This window comes from Beta vulgaris, chromosome 8 (assembly GCF_026745355.1).
Source record: "Beta vulgaris subsp. vulgaris cultivar EL10 chromosome 8, EL10.2, whole genome shotgun sequence".
NCBI lineage: Eukaryota > Viridiplantae > Streptophyta > Magnoliopsida > Caryophyllales > Amaranthaceae > Beta > Beta vulgaris.
In genome coordinates this window covers 61,687,910-61,714,250 of record NC_079209.1, presented here as the reverse complement: position 1 = coordinate 61,714,250, position 26,341 = coordinate 61,687,910, and the positions used below count along the sequence as shown (strand labels likewise).

Genomic DNA, 26,341 nt, shown 5'->3' with positions numbered 1-26,341 from the left:
CATATTCTCATTCAATTAAATCTACTTTTGACTTTGCATATGCAAATTAGGGAAAAATAAGTATATATGTAAGAAAATATGCATAAACATGTATACGTAGCTTGACAAAGGCAATAAAATATAAATGCGTCTAACAAAAATTTAATATTTCACTCAACATAGGATACCATTATTTGGAGTTATAGTCTTATTGAGTGAGAGTATTTCAACTCAATGTGAAAAAAAAAAACTCAAATGTGGAGATATAATTCGATTGTTAAAAAGTCGCAATATTTTGATTTTACTAATGTACAACTTTAATTGATCATTATCATTCAAAATTATCTATTAATAAGACTATAAAAGTTGGTACAATGTATAACAAAATATATATTAAGATTAATATGGTCGTTTTTAGATTCTCGTGATCCTATCCTTATAGCAAAATGAGGTCCTTATTATAAATGGAAGTATGACTTGAAAGCTTTGAGAAAGAGCGAGGTATCACTAATAGAAGAGAGAGAAAAGAGTATTCATTGTAATTAATTAAAAGAAAAATATCTGATTTTGTCCAGCTAGACTTAATCTCAATATTGGACCCATAGAAAATCTAGCCCTGTGCTACAGACCTTCATGCACATGCCAAAATTCGACCCTGAGAATAATCTAATAAATTGTTTTTATAATAGCAACAATTTTGTATATATGAAGTCAAAGAAGTATAGTCAAATTTAGCAATATTTCTTTTGAAGGTAATTATGCTGTTTGATTTTGCAGCTGGTTATTGGTTGCTCAATGAGGAGTTAGTGTTATCTGGTTTTTATCAATTTGTATTACTTTTTTTCTATTATTTGAGTTTTCTGAAGCTATTTCACCTCTATTTAGTCAAATTTGAAATTTATCTTTATATATGATTTATTTATATTTATGTTTAGTATACCTAAACTCTTTAGAAGGACATATTCCAACGGATGATATTTATGCTATATTGTCATGGTCTTATTTAATAAAGTATACTCTTTTATTTATTTATTAGTTGTAAAGGCTCGGAGTATGTCAGAATAATAGTTAGTAATGTTTTATTAGAGAGAAAGCAATAAAAAGATGATCAAAAGAACATAATGATTCACGTTCTTCGTTCAATAAGACCAAGTCCACAAATTGGAGATTTGAGAGTTTTTATTTAAGTTTAATGAAAACGAAAGATGATTACAAATAGTTTTACAAAAAGTTGAATGTTTATGTTAGAGGATATACATTTATTAGCATAATAATTTTGTACTCTATCAGTTTAACAACGCAAAGATGTCCAACTCTAATAATCCTAAGACAGTCTAAAATATATAATCTCATAACAATTGTCATATACTTAGTCCGCCTCCAAAATTTGATATCTTTGAAATGGTTTAATTGGAGCTGTTGTGAATGTGGTTTATTCCATTTGATAATCATCCAATGAATTCAAACATGTACCCGGACAATGCAGCTACTAATTGAATTCAAAAAAGATTCAGGAACAATTGTAGGTTACTTATGGACAAACCAAATAGGTTGCATACTTCTCTTGCTACCTACTAATAAACAACTCAAAAGCAAAAAAGGCCATGCAATATTATATTATTATAGATAACATGTAACAAAGAAGAAACTTAACACACACTTAGTTTACTTCAATAGCTTATTTATATGATAAATTACAGTAGTGAATTCTTGTACGTCATCTTATCATTTTCTATTATAACGTTAACTAATCCAAATTTCATAGATTAATTATATCTTACCATAGATAAGAATTTTCGTACTACTACAAACCCTAGGAAGAAAAAGAAGAAACATTTAAGTATAATATGAATTATTCGGATAAAGAATACTTCCTCCATTTTATAATACTCGTTACATTTTTTACTGTGGGATGTTTTACATTGTTTGCTACACTTCCTTTTATCTCTTTCATCTCACATGGGTCCCTTTTCTTTTTACTCTCTACCTTTCTGATCTTCTCTAAAAATTGTCTAGGAGTATGTGAATTGAGAAATATACGTAGCGAGTAATATGAAATGGAGGAAGTATTAAAAAAAGAGAAGGTGAGATATGTTAAAGACTTTTTCCAGGCCTCATAAGTCAGAATTTTCAACCTATAAAACAAGGTCTTCCCTTCCTCCATTTTCTCAACAACAAGAAGCTAAATTGTCAGCAAAAACAACCCTTGAAGAAAAACAAAGTTAGAGAAAGAGAGTGAAGAAGAAGAAGAAGAAAAAGTCAAAGGGCATTTATTTTTATTTGAAGGGAAGAGATAAGAAGAAAGATGGGAAGAGCTCCATGCTGTGACAAAGCTAATGTGAAGAAAGGTCCATGGTCTCCTGAAGAAGATGCTACTCTTAAGGCTTACATTGAGAAATATGGCACTGGTGGTAATTGGATTGCACTTCCACAGAAAATTGGTAAATATACATAAATTTCTTAATTATATATGTTTTTGATCTATTAGTTATACAAATAATTAAATATTTAAATTGTTATATAAACAATTTAATTAGGGGGTGGATGTCATCTAGCTTAGTTGATAAAGTCTTGTGGGATGATATTCGAAACCTGGGATCGAATCCTGCCTACATCACTGAACTTACTCGCTCATTTACACCGAGAAAACAATTTAATTAGGGAAAAGACATGTCTTGAATAGTACTAAACAAGTTAAAAAAGAAAGTGTTGATAGCCAAAAACTAGAGGAAATGGTGAAAAGAGCAATATTCCTCAAAATAAAAGAAAATTATCTACATGTTTACAAGGTTATAAGTCTTACATGTACGAGTAATCAATAATTTGGACGGTTTAAGGAAAATGGGGTGTAGTTGGGATTGTTGATGTTAATCTCTTTTTTTTTCAGCGAAATGTCCTTTTACTAGTACTACTATCAACTAATCTGTGACTTGATTACATCATAAGAAATTTTGGTACAATTTAGCATCAGCTCATATCTTCATTGACTTTGTCTTAAGTAGTTGTTTATGTATGTGTGATTTAAACTTTTGTAGGGCTTAAAAGATGTGGAAAAAGCTGTAGACTGAGGTGGTTGAACTACCTAAGACCTAATATCAAACATGGTGGTTTTACCGAGGAGGAAGACAATATCATTCTTAGCCTGTATATTAGTATAGGCAGCAGGTAATTATACTATATTATTACTAATTATATTCCATCTACCATTATTTGTCTGTTTTAGAATCTTATGTACTATTCGGCATATATTATATTCCACTATTCACATACCTCACTTTGACGATGTAAAAACTTAATGTAGGTGGTCAATAATAGCAGCACAATTGCCAGGAAGAACTGACAACGACATAAAAAACTATTGGAACACAAGGCTAAAGAAGAAGCTACTTGGAAGAAAAAGGCAACAACAGCAACAAAATGGGTGCAAGGATGAATTAAGCAGCTCAGCCTTAGAGAGACTTCAACTCCATATGCAACTTCAAAGCCAACAAGGGCTTCAAAACTCTCTTTCTCTCTTCAACAACCACCACACAATATTACCTAAATTACACCCTCTTATTCAAGACAAACTTATCCAAAATAACCTCCATTCTCTTAATTCACAAATGATCCAATACCCTAACTATAATGGCCTTGATTTCCTCGACCATACTTCATCGAATCTCGTACACTTGCAGGAAGACCACACCAAGAACAACAACGATAACAATAACAATAACAATAACAGTAACAAAGGGATCATCATTGTTAATAAAGAGCAAGTTATTGAAGAGTTGGAGAGTTCTAGCTTAAATGGTTCAGCATCATCAGGGAGCTCAAATCTTGTTAATAACAATAATAGTAACGATAACAATAACAATAACAATAACAATAACAATAACGAAGTTATGAAAAATAGTAATATTGGTAAATATGTGGATCTTAAGCCAGACGTGTATACTACAGGAATGCAGAGGGTTTTGAGCTTTCAAGCTGAGCTAAATGAGCTTCTTGCAAGTGATAAAGTGGGTAATATTGAATTTGAGGGGATTAATAGTTGGTGGTCTAATGATTCTAGCTCAACTATTTCTTGGGATGCTTCAAATGTTGTTCTTCAATCTGATAATACTTCTACTATGTTGTATAATCAAGATTATGCTTGATTTTTATTGTTTCTTTATTTGTTGCTTGTAATTAGAGATTGTAGAAATTGTGAAAGATTATGCTTAATTAATTTTTAGGAGGTCTAGGTTGTTTTGTGAGTTGCTTTACGGTTGATGGGTAACAACTGATGTTGGATATTCATCACTTTTTGTAAATTGTTAAAAGTAACTGTAATAATCTTTGTATAATAAAGTTTATATTATTTTCTCGGGAATTATATGATCTTTGTCAAGTTAATTTTGATTTTGCAGTAACTGTTTTTTTTTTGGGATAGTGATAAATGACTTAATCAAGGCTTGATTGATCTTCACTAGTCTCGATTCCAACCTTAATGCGCTCGGTTCCTTCAAATTTAATGGATAAAAGAAATCTCCACCCTAAAAAGTAAAGATAGTGGGGTTTGATAAGGGACAAACCTTGTAGCCAATATACATATGTTATATTCTTGAACATAAAAACATAAAATCGCATGATGTATCGTCGATGCATTCCAAATACAAAGATCCAATTAAGTTCAAGGGCTAACGTATTACATGCATGTTTAGATTCATATCTCTGAATAACATTGACAATTATATATTCTTCAAAAGAGAAAACAAAGGATCAACCTCTTAACCTCAAGGGTAAGTGTAAATTAATTTCTCACTTTGATTATTGTATATAGGAAAAAAAAGCCATAATTTATCAAATTTGATTCAATGACCATTAAAATAAGGTTATCTAAACTAAAATCACTTTCATGATCATCACTTTCATAATCTTTCTACTTGTTGAATTTAGGGTATCATGCTTGATCAGTTGATTGTACACATGAAACATGTGTAATAATATATTTTATATTCATTTTTTACTTCAAATTGGGTTTTAGGTTATCTTTGGTTGAAAAGCATGAGTATATGTTGAATTGAATTTAATTTTTGTGGAATCAAGTTTCAAACTTCATTATACTTCAATATGTTTGGTTCCTACACAAAAAAGTTAGTAGAAAGGAGGAGAAGAGGAGGAAGAAATAAATAGGTGATGAAATGATGAGGGATATTGATCGAAGAAAACATGAGATTCTTTACTAAAAAAATATCTATACCCTCTAAAAACTATCTTCAATTTGCCAAATATATTATCATATTTTCACAAATTAAACCTATTAAGGAAAAAGTCAAAGTAAATTATAAAGATACGATATTTTGATAATAACTCAAGTTTAAACCTTAAGATTCTCATTGGCAAATTTGTTGAGCTTCCCTTAATCACTCATCCGCATATATTAATATTGTTTACAGAACAACTATGAGTTAATTCATCATACACGCAAGTATACCATGTACATGGTACATTGGTAATATCTAAGACTAATTTTTGTTCATTTGCTAATTAAAACTCTCATTTTTAAGTGCATTTTGCTCATTTGGATGATGTCTAATGAGCAATGAGCACAAAAATTAGTTGGATGTACCATACTCACAGTACACTTGAATATATGATAAATTTTTTGGAACAACTATTGCTTTATAATTTTGAAAGAATAAAGATGACTCAACAAAAAAAATCTTTTTTCATTCTTGTAATTACTAAGTTATCTATAGATTTCTCGAATGACATATGCATGCTTACAATAATTTTCATAACTTGTACTACTCTTTAACTATTTGTCTACTTATATTATAGTTATTTTAATAATAAACAGGCACAAAAGATAATCTTTCAATTCATGCAGCTAAATTCACTTACATATGTAAATAGTGTACCAAGGATGTCTTGGCCTAATGATTAAGATTGAGGTACTGTGAACGATATGTCACAAGTTCGAATTCTCTCTCCCTTTTTTTGTACTTTATACCGCCTTCATGACTCATATAGATCAAAAAATATATAAATAGTGTAAACATCAAATGAAGAGTACGACTCGTAGCTTTTTCTTAAAAAAAAAAAAAAAAGTTCAAAGTGGAAGATTAAATCAGCTGGGCCTCAAAAGTCAACAAGAATGACATGAAATTCCCCAATTATGTGAGCCCAACCCACCCAAGACCCAACAAACCTAACACAAAAATCGTTACGGACTAAACTAACATTTCCTAATTCCCACCTAATTTCCAGTTCTCCACCACAATTTAAATTCCTATCTTTTTTTCCTCTACTCTTCAGTCTTCACTATTCACTTCCGCCATGAAAACATTCACAATTTTCCTCAAAACCTCAAATTCTTCTTCTTTTTCTCTCCTCCGTAAACGTCGTTTTTTCTCTTCCCTCCCTCTCTCTCATCCAATCTACACAATTTGGGCCGCCAATACAAACCTCGGAAAAACCCTAATTTCCGCCGGAATTGCTTCTTCTGTCCTTGAATCCCCAAATCCATCTCAATTTCACTACATTAAACCACTTCAAACTGGATTTCCTTCCGATTCCGATTCTCGCTTCGTTTATCGCAAGGTTTCCGACGTCTTCCTTCGTCGCAGTGCTGATTTCTCTCTCCTCGCGTCCAATCATGTCGGCAACATGTCCAATGCTGCTGCTGCGGAGGTGGTTGGGAGGTATGAGGAGCGGAAGGTGGGAGGAGAGTGTGGTTTAGGGGAAAAGAAGTTGATTTGTAGGACTTTGTATGCGTGGAAGGAGGCAGTTTCGCCGCATTTGGCGGTAAGGAGAGAGTGTGGAGATGTTAATGATGAAGAGTTGTTGAAGACGCTGGAGAAATGCTTGTGGTCCGGTGTCGATGACGAGGACAAGGCTGAGTGTTGGACTTTGATTGAGACTGCTGGTGGTGTTGCTAGTCCTGCTCCTTCTCAAACTCTTCAATGTGATCTTTACAGGTGAATTTTTGTGTCTAGTCTGTAATGTAGTATTCAATTCTATGCTTTCATGTGCTTATTATGTGATTCAATAATTATTGTGGAAGTATGCATTGTCAAAGTTTATGTTATTATTTTATTAAATTGTGCTGTTTGATCAATGATGTTTTTTAATTTTATTGTCATGTTTTTTTTTTTTTTTCACAACGTTGGGTTGAATTTGGAACTCATTTGTTCTTGAGGAAGTAGGACATTGGCGAAGCAGTTAGGTGCTCTAACTAACGTAGAACTACAATTTTGATGGAGCAAAGGGAAATGACAATGATGTGCATAATGTTCTTTTCGAAGTCGGACATGTTGTTTTAGGATTTTGGCCATTGAGAAATTATTGTGGTCTTGAAAGTTACATGGGGAAATTGATGATATTCTGTATCTGAGTGACATTACAAATATGAGGCATGGTAATCATTGAATAAAGGAATTTTCTTTTTATTTTATTTTATTTTAAAGTTAAAGTTATTGTATGTGTGTATTTATGTATTAGGGCTGTTAAAAAGTTTCAAACTGAAAAACCGGATTTCCATTCTGGTATATAAATTTTTGAATTTTTCGATTATTTATTGATATCCGAATGATCTGATTTTGAAATTGAACTATCAATATCGCGATATTTGTCTTGTTTACATTAATGAATTTTACTGCATTAATATGCTAGGAGCTAGCATGTAAGATTGTATAAGATTCAAATGTTGTGATGTGTCTGCTGTTGTCCCCCCCCCCTTGTAATTCTGTATTCATTGAAGCTGACAACTTATTCCAAAAGTGAACACATAGTACTAATTAGAAACTTTAATGGAGCTTTCCTTATCAGACATATGGTTATCTAAAATCTCCGGTTTTCCAAGATTGCAACTTTCTTGATCGGATATGCGTGTATAACTATACTGGTATTTCTGTAGTTGGACATGGTGATGACGTCCTTTCTAGTCTTGCAAATAAGAATCAGGCCATTTCACTAAGCTCTACTAGAATATTGGAATTCGCTTTCCGAATGCTAGAAGCAGGTGTTAGTTATGACTTTTTTTATTTTGAAGTTGTTAGTTGCGAAAACACGTGTCTCAGTTCCAGTGTATTATGTTTTTCCTTCTTTTTGTTGTCAAGGTTGATGTGGAGGGAGAATTGGGATGCATTTTTATTCCTTGTGGATGTGATCATTTTTTTGTCAGTATGCTTCCACATTAACTTAGCTTCTTTTACATATTTTTAGGCCTTTCCGTATACCTGCTATCCTCGTTGGAGATGGAAAGCTAGGTGGTATTTCAGCAACAATATCTGCATATGAGACTTTAAAGCTTCGAGGCTATGATGTGGTAGCTGTTGTACTTGAAGATTGTGGCCTTGCCAATGATGCATCCTTGAAAACTTATCTACAGAATAGGTAACATATGAGGACAAGAATGTTATCTATAATTTATTGCTATCTACAACCACTTCTTGTCCGTTGCCTTAGACTGCAATTTTGATGAGCCTGTAGAGGGTTTATATCTCAAACTTTGCTCTCTTTCTTGTTTTCGCTTTGGGTGCACCGCAATGGAGGCTAGAAGTGGATGCTTTATGTAGTATATTCTGAATGTTAATCTTTTTTGTGGCAATTTAATATAATTTCTCACAACTAGTTTTGTGATATAATTGAATACTTCCTCCGTTTTTTTAGATGTTACACTTTCTATTTTAGGAAATTTTAAATTAGATGTTACACTTTTATTTTGGGTAATAACTTCTCTCTATCTCTCTCCTATCACATGTTCACATGGGGCCCTTTTGTATTTCATTCTCTCTATCTCTCTCCACTCCAAAAATTACCTAGGAGTCCGTGATTTGAAAAGTGTAACATCTAATAAAAAACGAGGAAGTATATGATTTCGAGGCGTGTTAATTTTTTTTTTTTTTTGTTATTTCATACTTAATGACTTCATTTTATGATTTATATTTATATACTTATTTGAATACTTTGTTGTTGTTGAGTCTTTATCGACTTGTGCTGACATGTTTCAAGGTTTCTTCCATGTCTGTTGGGCTATTTCTCTACTTATGTGTAATTTATCTTAGCTTGCCAGTTCTTTCCCTGCCATCTATTCCACAAGATCTGTCGGACGACCTGATGGAATGGTTTGATAAATCCAATGATGTTTTTGCTTCCCTCAAGGACATACTGCAGTCAGCTTTTTCTGAGCGAGTGAAGAGATTGCATGACTTGCGAAAGAAGGCAGGAGATATCATATGGTGGCCATTTACACAACATGGACTTGTACCGGAAGAAAAGGTCACAGTAATAGATTCCCGTTGCGGTGAAAACTTTGCAGTACACAAGGTGGCTATATGGTTTCTTACTTATGCTCCTTAAAGTTGTATCTAAACTCTAACACTTCCATTTTCCACCAATGAGTAGTTGAACTTGGTTTCACTGAGATGATGGTTTAAGTGGCCAAGCTCTGCTGATCTGTTTGGCATCTATTTTCGTACTCTATTTTCAATACTTTCTTTGCTTTATTTACTGTCCTACTATCCATTTTGGTCTGCTTCAATATGACTATTCTAATGACTGATGATCACTCTATGCAGTTAGTGAATAGTTTCAGATTATCTGCTGCTATTGGTAATCTGAATTCTTCTTAATATGAGTGTTTTTTCAGTGAATAGTGTAGGTAAAATAGAGGAAGTGTTATCTCATGATCTCTAACTTATGGTTGGTCTATCTCCAATCAATTTTGCTTCAGCAAGTAACTTTTTTTTTTTTCAAAATCTATGTGACTTCAGGCTGACACTCGCGATGTCATAACTCAACAGTTTGATGCTTGTGCTAGTTGGTGGACTCAAGGGCCTAATTCTGCCTTACAGGTTACAGTTTTCTGCTCTTACATTAAGTATCTTTTACGGTCTTCCAGTTGAGACTGATTGGTGATAGTTTCTGATAAAAATAATGCTTTCTGATATTTGATTAATTCAATTCTGAGCTTTGCTCTTCCTAAGATTTTGCATATATTTTCTTCTTCGTTTTTGGATAAGAAATGAAAACATGCTGCAATCTAGGTTGATTAGATGAATTCAAAGAAGGCAAGGAAAGCAGATATGAAATTTTTCACTTTTCAACTAGGTATGCCACAATATTGCTAGTTTGCTACTGTAAAAACTCACGACACCAATTTCTTTTCCTAAATCCAAATTTCGTTGAGATAACCTACCTCTTGTCATCTTTTTTTATATCCTCTGTGTTGATCCTCCTAGATCATGCTCCATCGAGATGCTTTCACCTCAAGACACTATGACTTCTAATTGCACTGGAGAAGTTATAATATTTTATTGGGGAACCAACTGAGTTTGACTATTACACCCTTCCCGACTCCGAGTATCCTTTAATAATAGAGGTCGTAAGAGAAAGAGTTGTTTCTCCAGCTAAAAAAACGACTAGGAGCATCATTAATGTGTTTATAGTTGGATCAAGAGATTAGCAATAACAACTTGCTTTTTGGTTTGTCTTCCTGAACCTTTGGGTCCCCATTTTTGTGGTTACAACAACAAATAAGATGATAGTGGTTGTGAAATGAACATGCAATAAAAGAATAAACACAAGTTCAAGAGCACACGGATGGGTTCCTTTGCAGCGCGTACTTTGGATGACTTTCTAGTTTATAGCGCATTAAACTTTGGGCGCAATACGAAAGTGCCAAAATGGGTTGTCTTTATCTTTTCATGTATTGTGTTTATCTTTTATGCTTTTAAGGTGAACTTACACAGTTACATGTTATTAGAGGCCCTTTAGCCCTACTTTTTGGGAATTTTGTGTGTATTGAGAATTTGGCGTGACCTCGAGCTAGTTTCCATTATTATGTTTCTCCTGTCTTAATGTACACGGGGGATATCAAACACCTTTTTTTAAAGCTTTCTTTTAGGGTAATGAACTAATAATTCATGATATCAGACTTTACACTGTTGCTTTATGTTTGAGTTGTTGTTTGACCAACCTTAAAATTGTGTTGCTCTTGTGTTAAAGCTTTCTAATCACCAAATTCCTTTTGTTCATTGTCTTGGCCCCGCTTGTGCCTGTGATGCGCACTTAAGCCTTGACCAGCGCTACACTCGCGTTCGTGTTGCCAATGGGCAAGAGTGTCTTTTTTTTTCACTAACGACACTCTTGCATGTGCCTGCTACTCTCACACAAGTTCTGACTCTCCACTAGGCTTGCACCCTTGTCATTGGAAAGGCAAGTGTGGGCTGCACATCCGAGCGTTAAAACACTCGGATTGTGATCTATAGTCAGTCTCACTTTCCCAATGTTCTGTAGGCCCTAAATTAGATCTGAAGTGAAAAGCCTATAAGACTCGTGTCCACAATGACTACCCTATTGGGCTTTTCACACATAAGGTTTGTAAACAATGAGTTAGACCTGACCAATAATATATTGATGTGGTGGGAAATGGAATTTTTGATTGGGTGAATATGCATCTATCAAAGTGAATGATGAAATTTGGATAAATAGAAAGGAGAATAATTATCCATAGATAGGTATCAACATGTTAACTGTTGATCATATGGAGTGACAGTGTCTTCATTTTGTGCTCATCATTCGGTCATCATTAAAAGAAGAAAACGGTTAGCTATAAGGTTATCGGTTTTGGCTTGAGTAGTAAAGATGGTTACCAAAAAAACTTAAACATTTGCCTATATTCTCATATTGTTTGGTCTTCAATATTCAACAAATAGGAAAGAAAAACCCAAAAGTTCTTAAGATGCATGATATGAAGCATTAACTCTTTTCTCTTGTGGAAGTTCCATATTGTTGTTGTCAATTTAGAAGTTTTAAAGATGCGTGATATGAATTATTAACTCTGTTCTCCCGTGGAAGTTCTTTAATATTGTTTAATAATTTAGGCGGTTTTAGATTGAATTGGCTAGAGACATGGGTTATGCTGCTGCAAGATATGGGCATGTGATGTTTCCAGAGAATGTTTACGAACCAGCATTGGACTGTGCAGAGCTTTTGCTGGAAGGAGTTGGAAAAGGTGACTTCTTTTTCTATGTTCTTTTTCACTTTATTATTTTATTCTTAACCTTCTTTTTGAAATGGCGGCTTTCACTTTGCTTCCCCTGTTGGGCTTGCTATTTCTCTTGATTTCACTGTTTGCATCAAGTTTCTCGGTCAAAGTGGGATTTTATCTTTGACTTCTTTTCGTTGCTGCATGCATCTAGTTTATGGTTTTGGGCATGTAGTCATGTATGTGCTGTGTGCATGAGTGTGTTGGGAGTTCTTTTGTAGAAATCTCTGGCTGTGATGTATGTATCTGACCTCCTCTGATCCAGGCATCCAGCTCTCTCTCTCTCTCTCTCTCTCTCTCTCTCTCTCTCTCTCTCTCTCTGTGTGTGTGTGTGTGTGTGTGTGTGTGTGTGTGTGTGTGTGTGTGTAAAGCTTTTGTATGGGAATGTGTGTTTCTTGTTGTAATGAGATTCTACATCCTAATATACTCTGGTGTAGTTGCATTTGTTTGTCCTTTAATCTTGCTTGTTGTGCTCCACATTTGGTGGCATGGTGTTCTTTATTTTAAATTATACTTTCTCCGTTAGTTTCTTAATTGCAACACTTCAACCACTAATATTCTTAATTGTCAGCTAGTAAAAGTTCTTAAAATCTTCATATTATGAGAATATATTTGAGATATAACAAACAGCTTACATACTTATTTACACATTTTTTGGTTAATCAATGAAGTATGGTCAAAGTTAGTTAATGAAAGGCATGGAAGTCAAAGTGTTGCAATTAAAAAAAAGGGGAAGAAATATGTGATCCACCAGTGAATGGCCTTAATTTTTTATAGTTCACCTGACTTCAAATTTGCCCTAATCAATTTAGGTTAGTATTTTTGTAATGTGCTGGATGATACCTGACTGGCTGACCATGTCAATGGGTCCTCAGTTTTTAAATTCTTATTCATATCTAGCTTTTCACTTTTATGGGATGATTTTGCGACTGTTCAAACCAAAGTGTTCACTTAAGGGAGTTTCCATGCTGGGTTGAGACCCATGTCTTACTGTGGATACATCACTTTGAGAGTGTCTTATAAAATTTTCTCATCTAGTTACTTCATCTGGTTGACTTGTACAGGTTGGGCATCTCGGACGTTTTTTTCAGATAACGGATCGACGGCAATTGAAGTTGCTCTTAAGATGGCATTTCGCAAATTCTTGCATGATCACAAAATCATGGTGGATAATATGGACCAGATATCTAAGAGATCCGTAGAGTTCAGGGTGGGTTCATCTCTTTTTATTTTCTCAAAGATCTTTGCTCCAGTAGATTATTTCTTGTTCAAGTCTGCTCTGCTATGCTCTCGAAGTTTCAGTAAAGAGAGAAAAAACCGAGGTGATTAGTGGGAGAATGGTCGAGTAAACTTTTGATCATGTATCTGGGAACATAAATAAGTTTTTGTCATTATAGATGAACTATTTTTGCCATTTACCTGAGTTTAGTTATATTTGGTATATGCTGAAACTTGTGTACACAGGGCAATGACTGGAAAGTTTATGCTTTTGACCTTAGTTACTTATGTGGAATTTCTAAAATAAGTTGACAAAGCATAGCACCTTTGTTAGTGAAGCTCAAGTTTATACAATTTGCCTTCAAATTCAAGAAGGAAATATGCTTTTATTTCTTGTTATTTTAAGTATTATCTTTGTGTGTGTGTGTGGCGTCCATCAGATTATTTTCCTTGATTGTTACTTTTCTAAAGAATTGGCTGCAAGGATAGGTCCATATGCTCAAATATGAGACTTTCTCAACAAATTCCTAAACTTCAGCCTTTTATTTTCTATTGGTCTTCAAGTTTGGTCCTGCTTGCAGCTTCATTAATTATGTCCCTTCCATTTTTATTTGAAGTAGGTACTGGCTCTTAAAGGATCCTATCACGGAGATACTTTGGGTGCAATGGAAGCACAAGCACCATCGTCCTATACTGGCTTTCTGCAGCAACCATGGTATGCTGACTAAACAGTGCATATAGTTGCATAAGTAGTTCAGTGATTTTTGGTGATACATGATCAAGTTCTCATGTTTATCCCCTCCCCCCCCCCCCCCCACACACACAGGCCACACACATGTAATTGTTTGTTGGTAGTTTTCATTGATTATTTATCTTTCAAAAATAAGAAAAAGAAAAAAAGAAATATATCTATCTCGTCACCTTGTTTGTGATCTTGGAGAATTTTAGTTGCAACATTTGTTCTTTTGTTCCATATTAGCTGCAACATATTTGCATGGAACTAATATCTTAGGGGGAAGGATATTCTAGGTTAGTACCTTTACTTGTTAGCTTGGGGAATAAGCTAGAAAGTTTGATTGGGAAAACTCTATATGTAGGGGTAATTAGAAAGAGAAAGATATGTTGAAATTGTTGAATATTTTGGGTGAGTTTTTAAGTTCAATGGGAGAGAACAACCCTCTCGAAAGCTTGTAATTATCTCTTTATATTGCTGTAATTTCAGTTTATTATTCCAATCTTCTTCTTCCTTTATTTGTGCCATTAATGATGCTTAAGCTAATGGTAATTCTTAGCAATTTCTCTTTGTTTCATATGAATTGCAATAATTTAGAAGTTTCACATTTGTCAATTTGTTCTTTTCATCTCTCCAATTTCATGGGTTCCTCTTTATATCAATAGCTATCACCCTCCTCTCCTTAAACAATGTGCCAAGCATGCATGTTGCACTAATAGTGGAACGGAGGAAGTAACAAGTAAACAAACATATCATTATTTACAGTGACATGGACTGAACAAACCTGAACCTGTGCAAGACTAAATCAGTTTGCTGTTTCTATAAATCGACTTGATGTGAAATTCTCAGATTCAAAATTAATTCAAGCCTGAATGGGCCCAACCTTAACCAAACCTGAACTGAATACATACTAGACTTGCTTTTTTCCAACCCGAAATGACCCAAATTGAACCTGTTTTGAGTGACCTCTTCGCCATCTACCTCAGTAGAAGACTCCAATATTTAAATTGATTGTTTTTTGTCCTTATTTAATATGCTTATCAATCTATTATCAGCTACTCTTACTTTCTTTTGGAAAATTTGTTCACAAAATTAATCAAGGTAACATCAGAAAAGTATATACTTCGTTCTTTTTCTATTGCAACATATGCGTTTTCATGCTTGCCAATGCACAACTTTAATTGTTGATGTCTTTAATAAGTTTTTGGTAAAAATTATAAAAAGTTGATATTCTGAAAGTATATATCGAGACGAATCTCATAGCCATATAACTATATTTTTCCTTACGTCAAAATCACAATAGAAGGTGAAAGGGTAGTGTGTGAATAGTGTAAAATCCCCATATGTTGGAATATAAAAAGAACTGGGTAAGTACATTTTATTTATATATTGTTGTGTCCCTGGGTCTGTACAAAATTTGTACACTTCTTATGCCCCTCGTGTCTTTGCATTTTAGCAAATATCATGTTCTACTTTCAAATTCATAATTGAGTCCGATACCTTTATCTTTGTCCGAACATCATAGGATTAAAGAATACTTAGTGGTGTAGGCTCCCATATATGCAGTAGTGACCTGTTGAATGGCTGTTCACGGAACTCTAACATCTGGCCTCCATTTTGAACAAAAAATTTACACTTCTTATCCTTGTGTCTTTGCATTTTAGCAAATATTATGTCGTAATTGAGTTTGATACCTTTATCTGTGTCTGAAGTTCATATAGTTAAAAGAATACTTAGGCTCTATTCTTTTGGACTGAATTAATGGAATTTCAGTTGAGTTCAGACAAATCACAAATTCAGTTCACTTAGTTTCCTCTCACATTTTTAATTCAGTTCAGACAAGTTAAGGTAAGTTCAGACAAATTAAGTTCAGTTCCCAGTTTAGTACAAAAGTACAGAGCCTTAGTGTTATAGGCTCCCAGATGTCAGTGCTGTAGGCTCTCATAAAAAAGAAGGCCGCAGGCACGGCACAGCATTGATCTGCTGGAAAGGTTGTTTCTGCAGCTACAATCCTTGGCATCAATAACGGTGATCAGTGTACCTTTTGAAAAGTCAATTTAGTACAAGGAGATGGCCTAAAGTGTAGAAGGACATTGATCTTGGCTCTCTATTGGAAAGTAGAGAATTACTAAAGCAGCACCCTTCAATCTGTAGGCTAAGAGAGTCACAGTGGAAGATCCATTATAAAACGTAGTTTCATCAAGAAGCAATAGGTTACTTCATGTCTTCTGTCTTTCTAGTGTTGTCTGAGTGCATTTGCCTGTTGCACTTAGAACATAATTTTTTACTCGTTAATAACATGAGATATCTTCCACACTACATCATTCAAGTGATATAAGTGTGTGCTGCTGTGCTACAACACCTGCAAGTATCTGACTCCTAATCAATTAGTCTCCCTATAGAAGTTGAAAATTCTTGGTAGCTTCTTGCTGATGCTGAATGTCTGCAGTTCATGCTAGCATCTTCCCGCCCTTCCAAAAATCGGCATAGCTAACAAACTGCATTAGCGTCCCCACCAGTGCTAACATTTTGGAAGGGTGTCTCTACTCTATCTTCCCTGTGGGCTGTGGGAAGTCATGCTAACTTCTATTGAGTTTTGAGATGGATGTTTTATTTCTGTAGGTACATAGGTAGAGGACTCTTTATAGATTCACCAACTGTGTGCATGCAACGTGCAAATTGGAATATTCTTTTACCTAATGAACTTCTTTCTGATAGACATAAAGAGGAAGATCTGAGTAAGTTTAGCGCATTTCTTATATTCTATGATATTTTATTGTTCGGTGTTGGTATGATACTCACAACACCATGTGCAGTGTTTGGATCCAGGGATGAACTTTTCTCCGAGAACAGGGATAGATCAAAGGTTTCCAGTAGTTATTTAGCTTATATATCAAAACAGCTATCGGCATTCTCTAGAAGGGAACAGGACAAATGGATAGCTGCTCTGATAATTGAACCAGGCAAGAATATTCTGCCTGGACCTTCATACTTTGCCTTATAGTAGTGTCTCTTCCTGTTACCTCCAATCTTAATGCTCACCTTTCAATTTTTTTTGGTTTTTTCATGTGGTGTTGGCTGATAATTCTAATTTTATATAAATTGCCTTGATCAGATTCCCTGATAAACCATTTCGAATTGTCCTAGGTGCTGCATTGGGAATCAATACTTTATTGCTTGGTTTGAGTTGTGTAGAAGTGTAAAGTATCAACTGTTTTTGTATACCACAGGTTGTGTCTTTCATTGTCTATGTTTTTCTTTCTTTCTTCCTTGATGAATTAATAACAGAAATTACTGAGGTCTACTTCATGTTGCCTGCCAAGTAGTATTTTTTTAGGAGCAATATCCGATAGTCATCCTGGTAAGAACTCAGAAGCTTGATTGGAACAATTGTCGCTGCAAGAAGCTATCAAACACTTGTTAGCCATTGCCCTTCTTGTTAAGAAACACTGTAGAAATATGGTTTTGCCTCTCGCTTCTTAGCTCATTTACCTTACCATTAGCTGGAAGCTAGAGCTGGTGTACACTATCAAACACTTGAAGATGGAATTGATGATAAGAGATGTGACGGAAGCGAATAACAAACAAACAGAAGCAAACCAACAAAGAGATTTTAATGTAGTTCACTTTCTTACATGTGCATAAAAGCTTTTTTTATCAAGAATACAAAAGAAATGTCCCTTTGATTGTTGATCTACTTTGATAAGTTGGCTCAGGAGTCAGGACAGACTGAACGGATATTTGTGCTATGATAATTGATTCTCTTTTCTGGGAGGCTATATTGGTAATGAATTAATGATGACCTGATCTTACATACAGATTACTGATTAACAATCTCTATTGCAGTCATACATGCTGCCGGAGGTATGCATATGGTTGACCCACTTTTTCAAAGGATCCTTGTTAGAGAGTGTCAAAAGCAAAGAATTCCAGTCATTTTTGATGAGGTTTTCACTGGATTTTGGCGCTTGGGGGTAGAGGTTAGTTGGCCATTCACAGCTATTTCGTTCTGTCTTGCTTCTGTCTCTCTTAATTAAATTTCAAATATAGTTGACCTTTTTTTGTGTAGTCTGCAGCAGAGCTCCTTCATTGTTCACCTGATATAGCCTGCTATGCTAAGCTGGTTACTGGTGGAATTATACCTTTGGCTGCTACATTAGCAACAGAAGCTGTTTTCCAAACATTTTTGGGAGACTCAAAGGCGAGTTGCTTGAATTTAGTTCCTTCATATGAGTATTTTGTTCATGTTTCACATACTGCTTTGGTTTGATTACTTAACGTAAAACTCCCTTTCTTTTTGCTAGTGAACATGTTGTAGAATATTTGTGCGGAACAACCTTTCTCTGGTTCAGTCAAGAAGCATGATATTTTGTTGTAATGACAAACGCTTGTTTTGTTGTGGCTCCAGCTGAAAGCACTTTTGCATGGACACTCGTATTCTGCGCACGCTATGGGCTGTACAGCTGCTGCTAAATCAATCAAGAGTTTCAAAGATCGAATGAAAAATCTTAATTTGACCTCCGAAGGAACAACACTCAAAGAGGTCAGTAACATTTGAGCTTTTTTTAAAAAAAATAATACAGAGCATTAGGGTGTTCATTGGTCCAAGACCAAAAAATTTCGAAGACTGGACTGGAAATTTGTCTGTCCTGTCGGACTGGAATGTACCAATTTTCTCTATCAGGTTGTCGTTTGATTAATTTAGTTTTCTACTTGTTAATGATAGATAATATAAAGAATATATATATTTAATAACCTTTTATAAGTAACTATAGATTGTATACCTTTGCCCTATATCTTCGCGCGAGACATGCATAAAATAGGTTGCATAAACAATCTAACACTTCGCCAAAAGTTTTAGCATCTAGATGTTTGTGGGAAGTATCTACAAGTGCTTTGGGTGAATTTATCTCTCCGATTCGAAGATTAACAGATGACTTTCCAAAGGATGTTTTCGAATAGTTATGCAGAAATATTTATTGTGGAGATTGTCGTAGAGGTCCCAAGGACAACTTTTCAGTTGGATTATTAGGGAGGACAAGTAACTATTCGTATACTTATGATATGCCTTTCGTCTAAAATGAACCTGGATAATTGCGAGCAATGTAATTTGTGGTTTTACATGTAAGCTGATATTGAGGACTAATTTAAAAAAATTGGGATAGAAGGATTTGGAGGGAATGAAAGAAAAGGAAGGGGTCTATTTTTCCTTTGTTTGGATAATGAAAAGAAATTCAAAGCTCAAAAGCACAAGGTTTTCTCTCTGATAAACTTTCAGAGGCTTTTCTCTTTTCTCTTATAATTCTCTATCTGTGTTCTTGTTACACAAATGCCATAATAAAACGGCTATAAAGATTACAGCTATATATATACAAAGTATGAAGAGAATCCCTAGTGATTAGGTGTACAAAGAGACAACTTATCTTTCTAGGATCACTAAAAAACAAAAGTACAGAAGTGCAGGTTACAGCAGGTTGTTGCTCCCACTACATTACTGTTGAGCTGTGAAATAGTAAGAGTGAGGCAGAATCACATTCTTTACACCCCCCCTTCAAGGTGGAGCTGAGGTAAGGATGCCCAACTTGAGAGAGAGGTGATTATGTTGTTGCTCACCAAGAGCCTTAGTCATCAAGTCAGCTAACTGAAGAAATGATCTGATGTGAAGAGTATTGACAAAACCATCCAAGTAGTGGTCTCTGACATAATGACAATCTAGCTTTAGATGCTTAGTTCTCTCATGAAACACAGGGTTATGAGAGATGTAGATAGCAGCCTTGTTATCACAGTAGAGATTAATGGGCTTAGGAACTATGAATTGCAAATCTTCTAATATCCCATCAATCCAGACTAGTTCACTAGTAGTCTGAGACATACATCTGTATTCTGCTTCTGCAGATGATTTGGAGATGGTTTTTTGTTTCTTGGTCTTCCAAGATACAAGGTTCTTCCCAAGGAATACACAATATCCTGTGAGAGACCTTCCACTAAAGGCACAAGTGCCCCAATCAGCATCACAATAGGCAGAAAGAGAGACATCAGAATCATTCTGATAATATAGACCCCAATCAAGGGTCCCTGCAAGGTATCTAATGACATGGATGGCAGCTTGAAGGTGAGGTTTTCTAGGATAAGCCATGAATTGGCTGAGTTGCTGGACAGAATAGGATATATCAGGCCTTGTGAGATTAAGGTAGAGGAGCTTTCCAATTAAGCTTCTATAGAATTCAGGATCTGGTAAAGCTTCTCCTTCATCGATTGATAGTCTTAGACCTCTAGGAAAGGGAAATTTACAAGGCTTACATTCCTCCATACCTGCATTGCTAAGAATATCCAAGATGAACTTTCTCTGATTCAACATGGTCCCTTGTTTAGTTCTTGAAACTTCTATCCCAAGAAAGTATCTCATCTGCCCTAGATCTTTGCAAGTAAAAGCTGCATCAAGTTGTTGCTTTAAAAGGTTAATTCCATCATCATCATCACCTGATTAGTAAATCATCTACATATACAAGTGCAATTACTTGTTTGCCTTCAACTTTCTTACTGAAGAGAGAGTAATCTCTCTTGCTTTGCACATATCCCTCTCTAACAAACAGCTTAGTGAGCTCTATGTTCCACTGTCTAGAGGCTTGTTTGAGACCATACAAGCTTCTTTTCAACTTACACACTTTACCACTATGCTCTGCTGTGTGCCCTGGTGGAGGATGCATATACACTTCTTCATCTAGATATCCATGCAAGAAGGCATTGTTGATATCTAGGTGATGAAGTTCCCAATTTTGAGAAGTAGCTAATGCAATGAGAGTCCTCACACTTGTGAACTTTGCAACTGGAGAGAAAGTGTGTTTATAGTCTTTGTCCTTGACTTGTCTGTCTCCTCTAGCTACCAGCCTTGCCTTGAATCTTTCTACTTCTCCATTTGGCCTTAGCTTGATTTTATATACCCATTTACAAGCTATAGCTCTCTTTCCTGTTGGTAAACTTGTTAATTCCCAAGTCCCATTTTCTTCTAATGCTTGCATTTCTTGCTTCATAGCATCTTGCCACTTTTCATTCTTTATTGCCTCCTTGTAATTCAGAGGTTCAGTGATTTTCAAGGCAGTGTTCAAAGAGCTTATGTACTCTTCAGGGTAATATTCAGACCTTTGCAGCCTTTTGAGCATCAAGGACACCCTCTCTGAGTGCAACTGAGGTCCCTGTGTATCTGGGAGAGTAACAACATAATCTTTAAATCTTCCTGGTAGTGTTCTCTGCCTTGCAGGTCTTGTTCTCTCAGCAATTGTATGAGATTCTTGTTCCCATACTTGTTGATCAAGCACATCATTCTCTATCACTTCAGTTTGTATCAATTCTTCTCCTGCTTCTCTTGGATTTAAATCCAAGGCAATCTCTTCCATACCTTCACTAGGTTGATCTTCATCTCCTGCATTCATCAATCTGTTTTGCACAAATTCTTCATAATCTCTTTTGTCCTGATTAAGGACAAAAGGCAAAATGTTTTCATGAAAAATTACATCTCTACTAACAAAAATCTTGTTTTTGTTTAGGTCATATAATTTGTAACCCTTTTGGTGAGGAGGGTAACCTATCAGGATACATCTGATCCCTCTTTCAGCAAATTTGTCACTAGGCCTCCTACTAGGACTAGCATAACATAAGCTTCCTATTACCCTCAAATGCTCATACTTAGGTTCCCTTTTCATGAGTCTTTTATAAGGTGTTTCCCAGTTAAGAACTGAGCTAGGTAATAGGTTTATTAGGTATGTAGCTGTTAGTATGCATTCACCCCATAAGTGATCAGGAAGATTGGCATGAATTTTGAGAGCTCTTCCTGTTTCTAGAAGGAATCTATGTTTTCTTTCCACTCTTCCATTTTGTTGTGGCCTTCCTACAACACTTCTCTGGTGGACAATCCCTTTTTCAGCTAGGATTTTCCCACATTCTTGTTGAAATATCTCAGTGCCATTATCAGACCTTATTGTTTTAACTTGACATTTGAAATGAGTTTCAACATGTGCAAGAAAACCAACCAAGATCCCTTTCACCTGTTCTTTATTTGACATTAGATGTGTCCATGTCACCCTAGAGTGATCATCCACAATGGTAAGAAAGTAAGTAGCACCTGTTACAGCTTTCACACTGTATGGGCCCCATAAGTCCACATGTATCATATCAAAAATATTTTCAGCAATAGAAGAGCTTGGAATAAAAGGAAGTTTGTGATGTTTAGATACAGAACAAGTGTCACAAAAATAGTTATTCAAATCCTTACAATCACAAAACTTCAAATGTTTCATCTTAGATAATGACACATGACCTAGCCTAGCATGAATTAACTTCAGGTTCTTGTCATTATCTTTCATTGTTTCTGCAGCCAATACTTTTCCAGCCCTTTCATCACAATCATCCTTCTCAGCTTCCTTCTCTTTCACATCCAGCACATACAGGTCATGATGGTTCCTTCCATGAGCTATGATTTGCTCATTGGTAAGGTCCTGTACATAACATCCATTTTTATCAAAAATAAACTTCATCACTTTGTTATCTTGCAAGAGCTTGCTGACAGATAACAAATTGTGCCTAAAGTCACTCACAAATAAAACATTTTTCAACAAAATTTCATCAGATATTCTGATGGTTCCAAATTCCTTCACTTCTTTCACTGTTCCATCAGGCAAACCAACCCTAATGATGCCTTTCAAGGCTCTCATGTTGTCAAATATACATCTATTTCCAGATATGTGGTCACTAGCACCCGAATCAATTATCCAGGAATTTGAATCAAAACCATTTTTATGTGAAATAGCATTAGAGATGACAGTTTTACCTGCAAAATTGCTATAAGCAATTGCATTCTTTCCCAGTGCCTTCATGACCTCTTGAACAACAGCTGATATCATCTTTCCATCATCCTTCATCTCATTGTTTTCTTCTTGAGAACAGCTAGCTTCAAAAGGAGTCCTACTTTCCCTTTCAGTTTCTTCTTTCACCACATTTGCTGCTTGTCTTTGGTAGTTTCTTGGCTTTGCATTCTTGAATCTCTCTGGATAGCCATTCAATTTGAAACACTCGACCTTCAAGTGTCCCTTCATACCACAATAATCACATTTCTTTGCATCTTTCTCCATCTTCATCCTTTTATAATCCTTTCTTTGAAAGTCCTTCAATGGTCCTAGGTATTCCACCTGCCTGTTCACATTCAAGGCACTCATCTCATTCCCAATGCTCATTTCACCAGTGATTTGCTTCTGTTTCTCAACTTGTAGAACCAAGTTGTAAGCTTTGTTCACTGGTAAAAGAGGATCCATCCCCAACAAGTTGCTCTTCATTTGTTCATACCCCACATTAAGTCCCATAATGAACTTAATGATCTTGTTGTTCTCCTGTATCTCCAGCATTCTCTTCAGAAGGTTGCAACTGCATTTTGTCATTGTGCCACAGCTGCAATCAGGGATTTCTTCAAGCTGAGCAATTTGATCCCAAAGATCCTTAAGCTTGCAGTAATACTCTCCAACACTTAGGTTATGTTGTTGAAATTCCCATAATTCCTTTTTCAGATGAAAAAGTTGGGGGGCATTAGCCTGACCATATCTCTCTACAATTTCTTCCCATAGTTGTCTTGTAGAATGCATTGAAACCAAACTTCCTGCAATCTCTGGCTTCATTGTTGCTAACAGCCAAGACCTCACCATGTAGTCACACCTAACCCATTTCTGCATTTCATCTCCTGGCTCATTGGGTTTAGGATGTTTTCCTTCAAGAAAAGCAATCTTGTTCTTTGCTCCTAGAGCAATTTTAACACTCCTGCTCCAGTTTAGGAAGTTGTTTCCATCGAAAAGGATGCTTCCTAGAGCAGTGGCAGCACTCTCATTTATAGCAATGAAGAGTGGATCCTTATAAGGATTGTTTGAGTTAGTTTTCTCAGTTTTCTCAGTCATTATAACTGGAGGGAAAGGAAAAAGGGCTGATTTTGAAGGGAAAAAATAGAGCTTTGAAATCTCTAGGATTGAAGTTTTCACACCTGAAGCTCTGATACCATGAAAAGAAATTCAAAGCTCAAAAGCACAAGGTTTTCTCTCTGATAAACTTTCAGAGGCTTTTCTCTTTTCTCTTATAATTCTCTATCTGTGTTCTTGTTACACAAATGCCATAATAAAACGGCTATAAAGATTACAGCTATATATATACAAAGTATGAAGAGAATCCCTAGTGATTAGGTGTACAAAGAGACAACTTATCTTTCTAGGATCACTAAAAAACAAAAGTACAGAAGTGCAGGTTACAGCAGGTTGTTGCTCCCACTACATTACTGTTGAGCTGTGAAATAGTAAGAGTGAGGCAGAATCACATTCTTTACAGATAACATATGGGTTGTTTCAAGCAATAGTAGCAGAAAGACTTTACCATCTGTAGCATTGTGCAAATGCAATAAGTAAACAAAATGGAAATTGAAAAAAACAAGTAGAAACAAGGTATTTAACGCATCATTTGTAAGCTTCATTAGTTACATTATTGGGTTTTGTATTTGTAAGCTTCACTATTTACATCAATGCTTGTCAGGTATGGGATGCGGAACTTGTTAATACGATCTCAATGCATCCCCAAATCAAAAGATTGATTGTATTGGGCACGGTTTTTGCTGTGGAGCTTCAAACTCATGGTTCTAATGCCGGGTAATATATTGAACTTGTCCATTCATCAAGTCTTTTTAATTTTGCATGATCCAGTCATCTTGGTCAGGACCATAAAATACTTAGAGTTGAGCCAGCTCGACATTCCTCCAAAGCGTGTATTATTTTGGCTCATTGCTCAGTTTTCTTGAATTATTAAACCTACAGTCTCTTTGACGAAGCTCACCATGTCTCCAATCCTAAAGTACCTTTTTTGCTCAACTCTAGCATATTCATGATTTGCTTTGCTTTGAACTTGTCCCTCCGTGGTTTTGTTATTTAACACAAAATCCAATTTTGATAAGTAAAAGAAGGGTGTTATTATTTGCTGCAAGTATTTTTTTTTCGTATTTGGTTTTCTTTAATTTTTTTTTCCTTTTTGAGAAAGATATATAAATTTCAAGCGCTGGAATTTGAAAACGTCCTCTTTTCAGTTCCACCATTAACCGGAAATTTCTGAAGTTACCACCATGGTGAAAATGAAAAAAAGGATGGGAATCGTTACCAACTCAACTGAAAAGTCTTAATCCGCAAGTAATTTCATTAATCAATTTTACATTTTCTGACCTACAAACAAATTATAAATATATTTCTTCCTTTGCAGGTATGCATCTACTTTTGCCACATCTATACTTCAGAAGCTTCGTGAGGATGGCATATATACGAGGCCATTAGGGAATGTTATTTATCTAATGTGCGGACCTTGCTCTTCTCCTCGTGTCTGTAACCAATTACTTCTGAAGCTGTACCATAGAATTGATGAGTTTTACAAAAACAATTCTTAGTTTTTCGATTGTTTTGGCAGCAATTAGTTGAAAATATGTAGTGTTTTTGGCTAGAGTTCAATGAGTACAATGAGATACCAGATATTGATCGTGCGTTCTTGAAGTATTGTGTCTTGTGAAGAGTTCTTGACGTATCTTATATTCAATTGTACTGTTGTTGAGCTTTTTTCGTTTTGCTCGATAGAATGTTGCTTTTACATGTTAGGGCCTAGGAATGATTAAGATGACTGTCTATCCAATGCTTTGAGCGTGCGTGAATCAGACTACATACTAGTAATTGCTCTGTTGTATTTATACGGTGGTCCTACTTCGACTTTCGTATAGATATCTGTAGTTACCAATTAGTAAAAGCTGTTAAAATGTTGATATTATGAAATCATACATTTTACGTAATGACATTTGTTTTCAAAAAAATGTCAAACTTGGTTATATAAATAATGCAAAAGTCAAAGTGAAATAATTTTATCAAAAAATAGTATTCCAAAACGTTAACATAGATAGAAATAAATATTTTCAAATACTGTTACTTTTGACAAAAAATGGCTAGAGTGTGCTCCTTCAAACATGAGATTGCTGATGATTGATAAATGTTATTAGTCACCTTTGCCAATTGTTTGTAATTGCCTTCTCCATTTCTTTTCCCTACTCTGTTAAGTATCAATGAAAATTTAACTTTATTGGATTTTGCGGTCCTAGTACACTTACCAGCAATAAACATGAGAGAACAAAGGAATAATGACAAAACGATTCGAATTGAAGGACGGAAACATGACAAAGTAAAATCATATAGTTTCATAGTCCTTGGTTCGTCACAACCAAAAGTAATCTATATTTAAGTCCTTAAAATACCAACTTGTAGTTGAAAGAATAACTTGCAGATACAATTTGGTAAAAAAAAGAGCTACACCTCATAATATTGACGTGCAATTTAGTGGTTTTT

At 35.1% G+C, this 26,341-nt stretch overlaps 2 protein-coding genes across 2 annotated transcripts; both read left to right on the top strand.

The window, feature by feature from the left end:
- The first annotated feature begins 2,123 nt into the window (after window positions 1–2,123).
- LOC104902422 (transcription factor MYB36) lies at window positions 2,124–4,326 on the top strand. The gene is made up of 3 exons (XM_010690198.3): window positions 2,124–2,420; window positions 3,015–3,144; window positions 3,281–4,326. The coding sequence occupies exons 1-3, from the start codon at window positions 2,285–2,287 to the stop codon at window positions 4,119–4,121; spliced, it is 1,107 nt and encodes a 368-aa protein (XP_010688500.1). The 5' UTR covers window positions 2,124–2,284; the 3' UTR covers window positions 4,122–4,326.
- Window positions 4,327–6,178: 1,852 nt separating this feature from the next.
- Window positions 6,179–25,504, top strand: LOC104902421 (bifunctional dethiobiotin synthetase/7,8-diamino-pelargonic acid aminotransferase, mitochondrial). The gene is made up of 14 exons (XM_010690197.4): window positions 6,179–6,926; window positions 8,173–8,343; window positions 9,015–9,276; window positions 9,723–9,803; window positions 11,845–11,965; window positions 13,063–13,208; window positions 13,837–13,931; window positions 16,572–16,687; window positions 16,766–16,912; window positions 17,796–17,929; window positions 18,019–18,150; window positions 18,358–18,492; window positions 24,507–24,619; window positions 25,221–25,504. Exons 1-14 carry the CDS (start codon window positions 6,286–6,288, stop codon window positions 25,399–25,401), a joined length of 2,475 nt encoding a protein of 824 aa, XP_010688499.1. The 5' UTR covers window positions 6,179–6,285; the 3' UTR covers window positions 25,402–25,504.
- The last annotated feature ends 837 nt before the right edge of the window (window positions 25,505–26,341 follow it).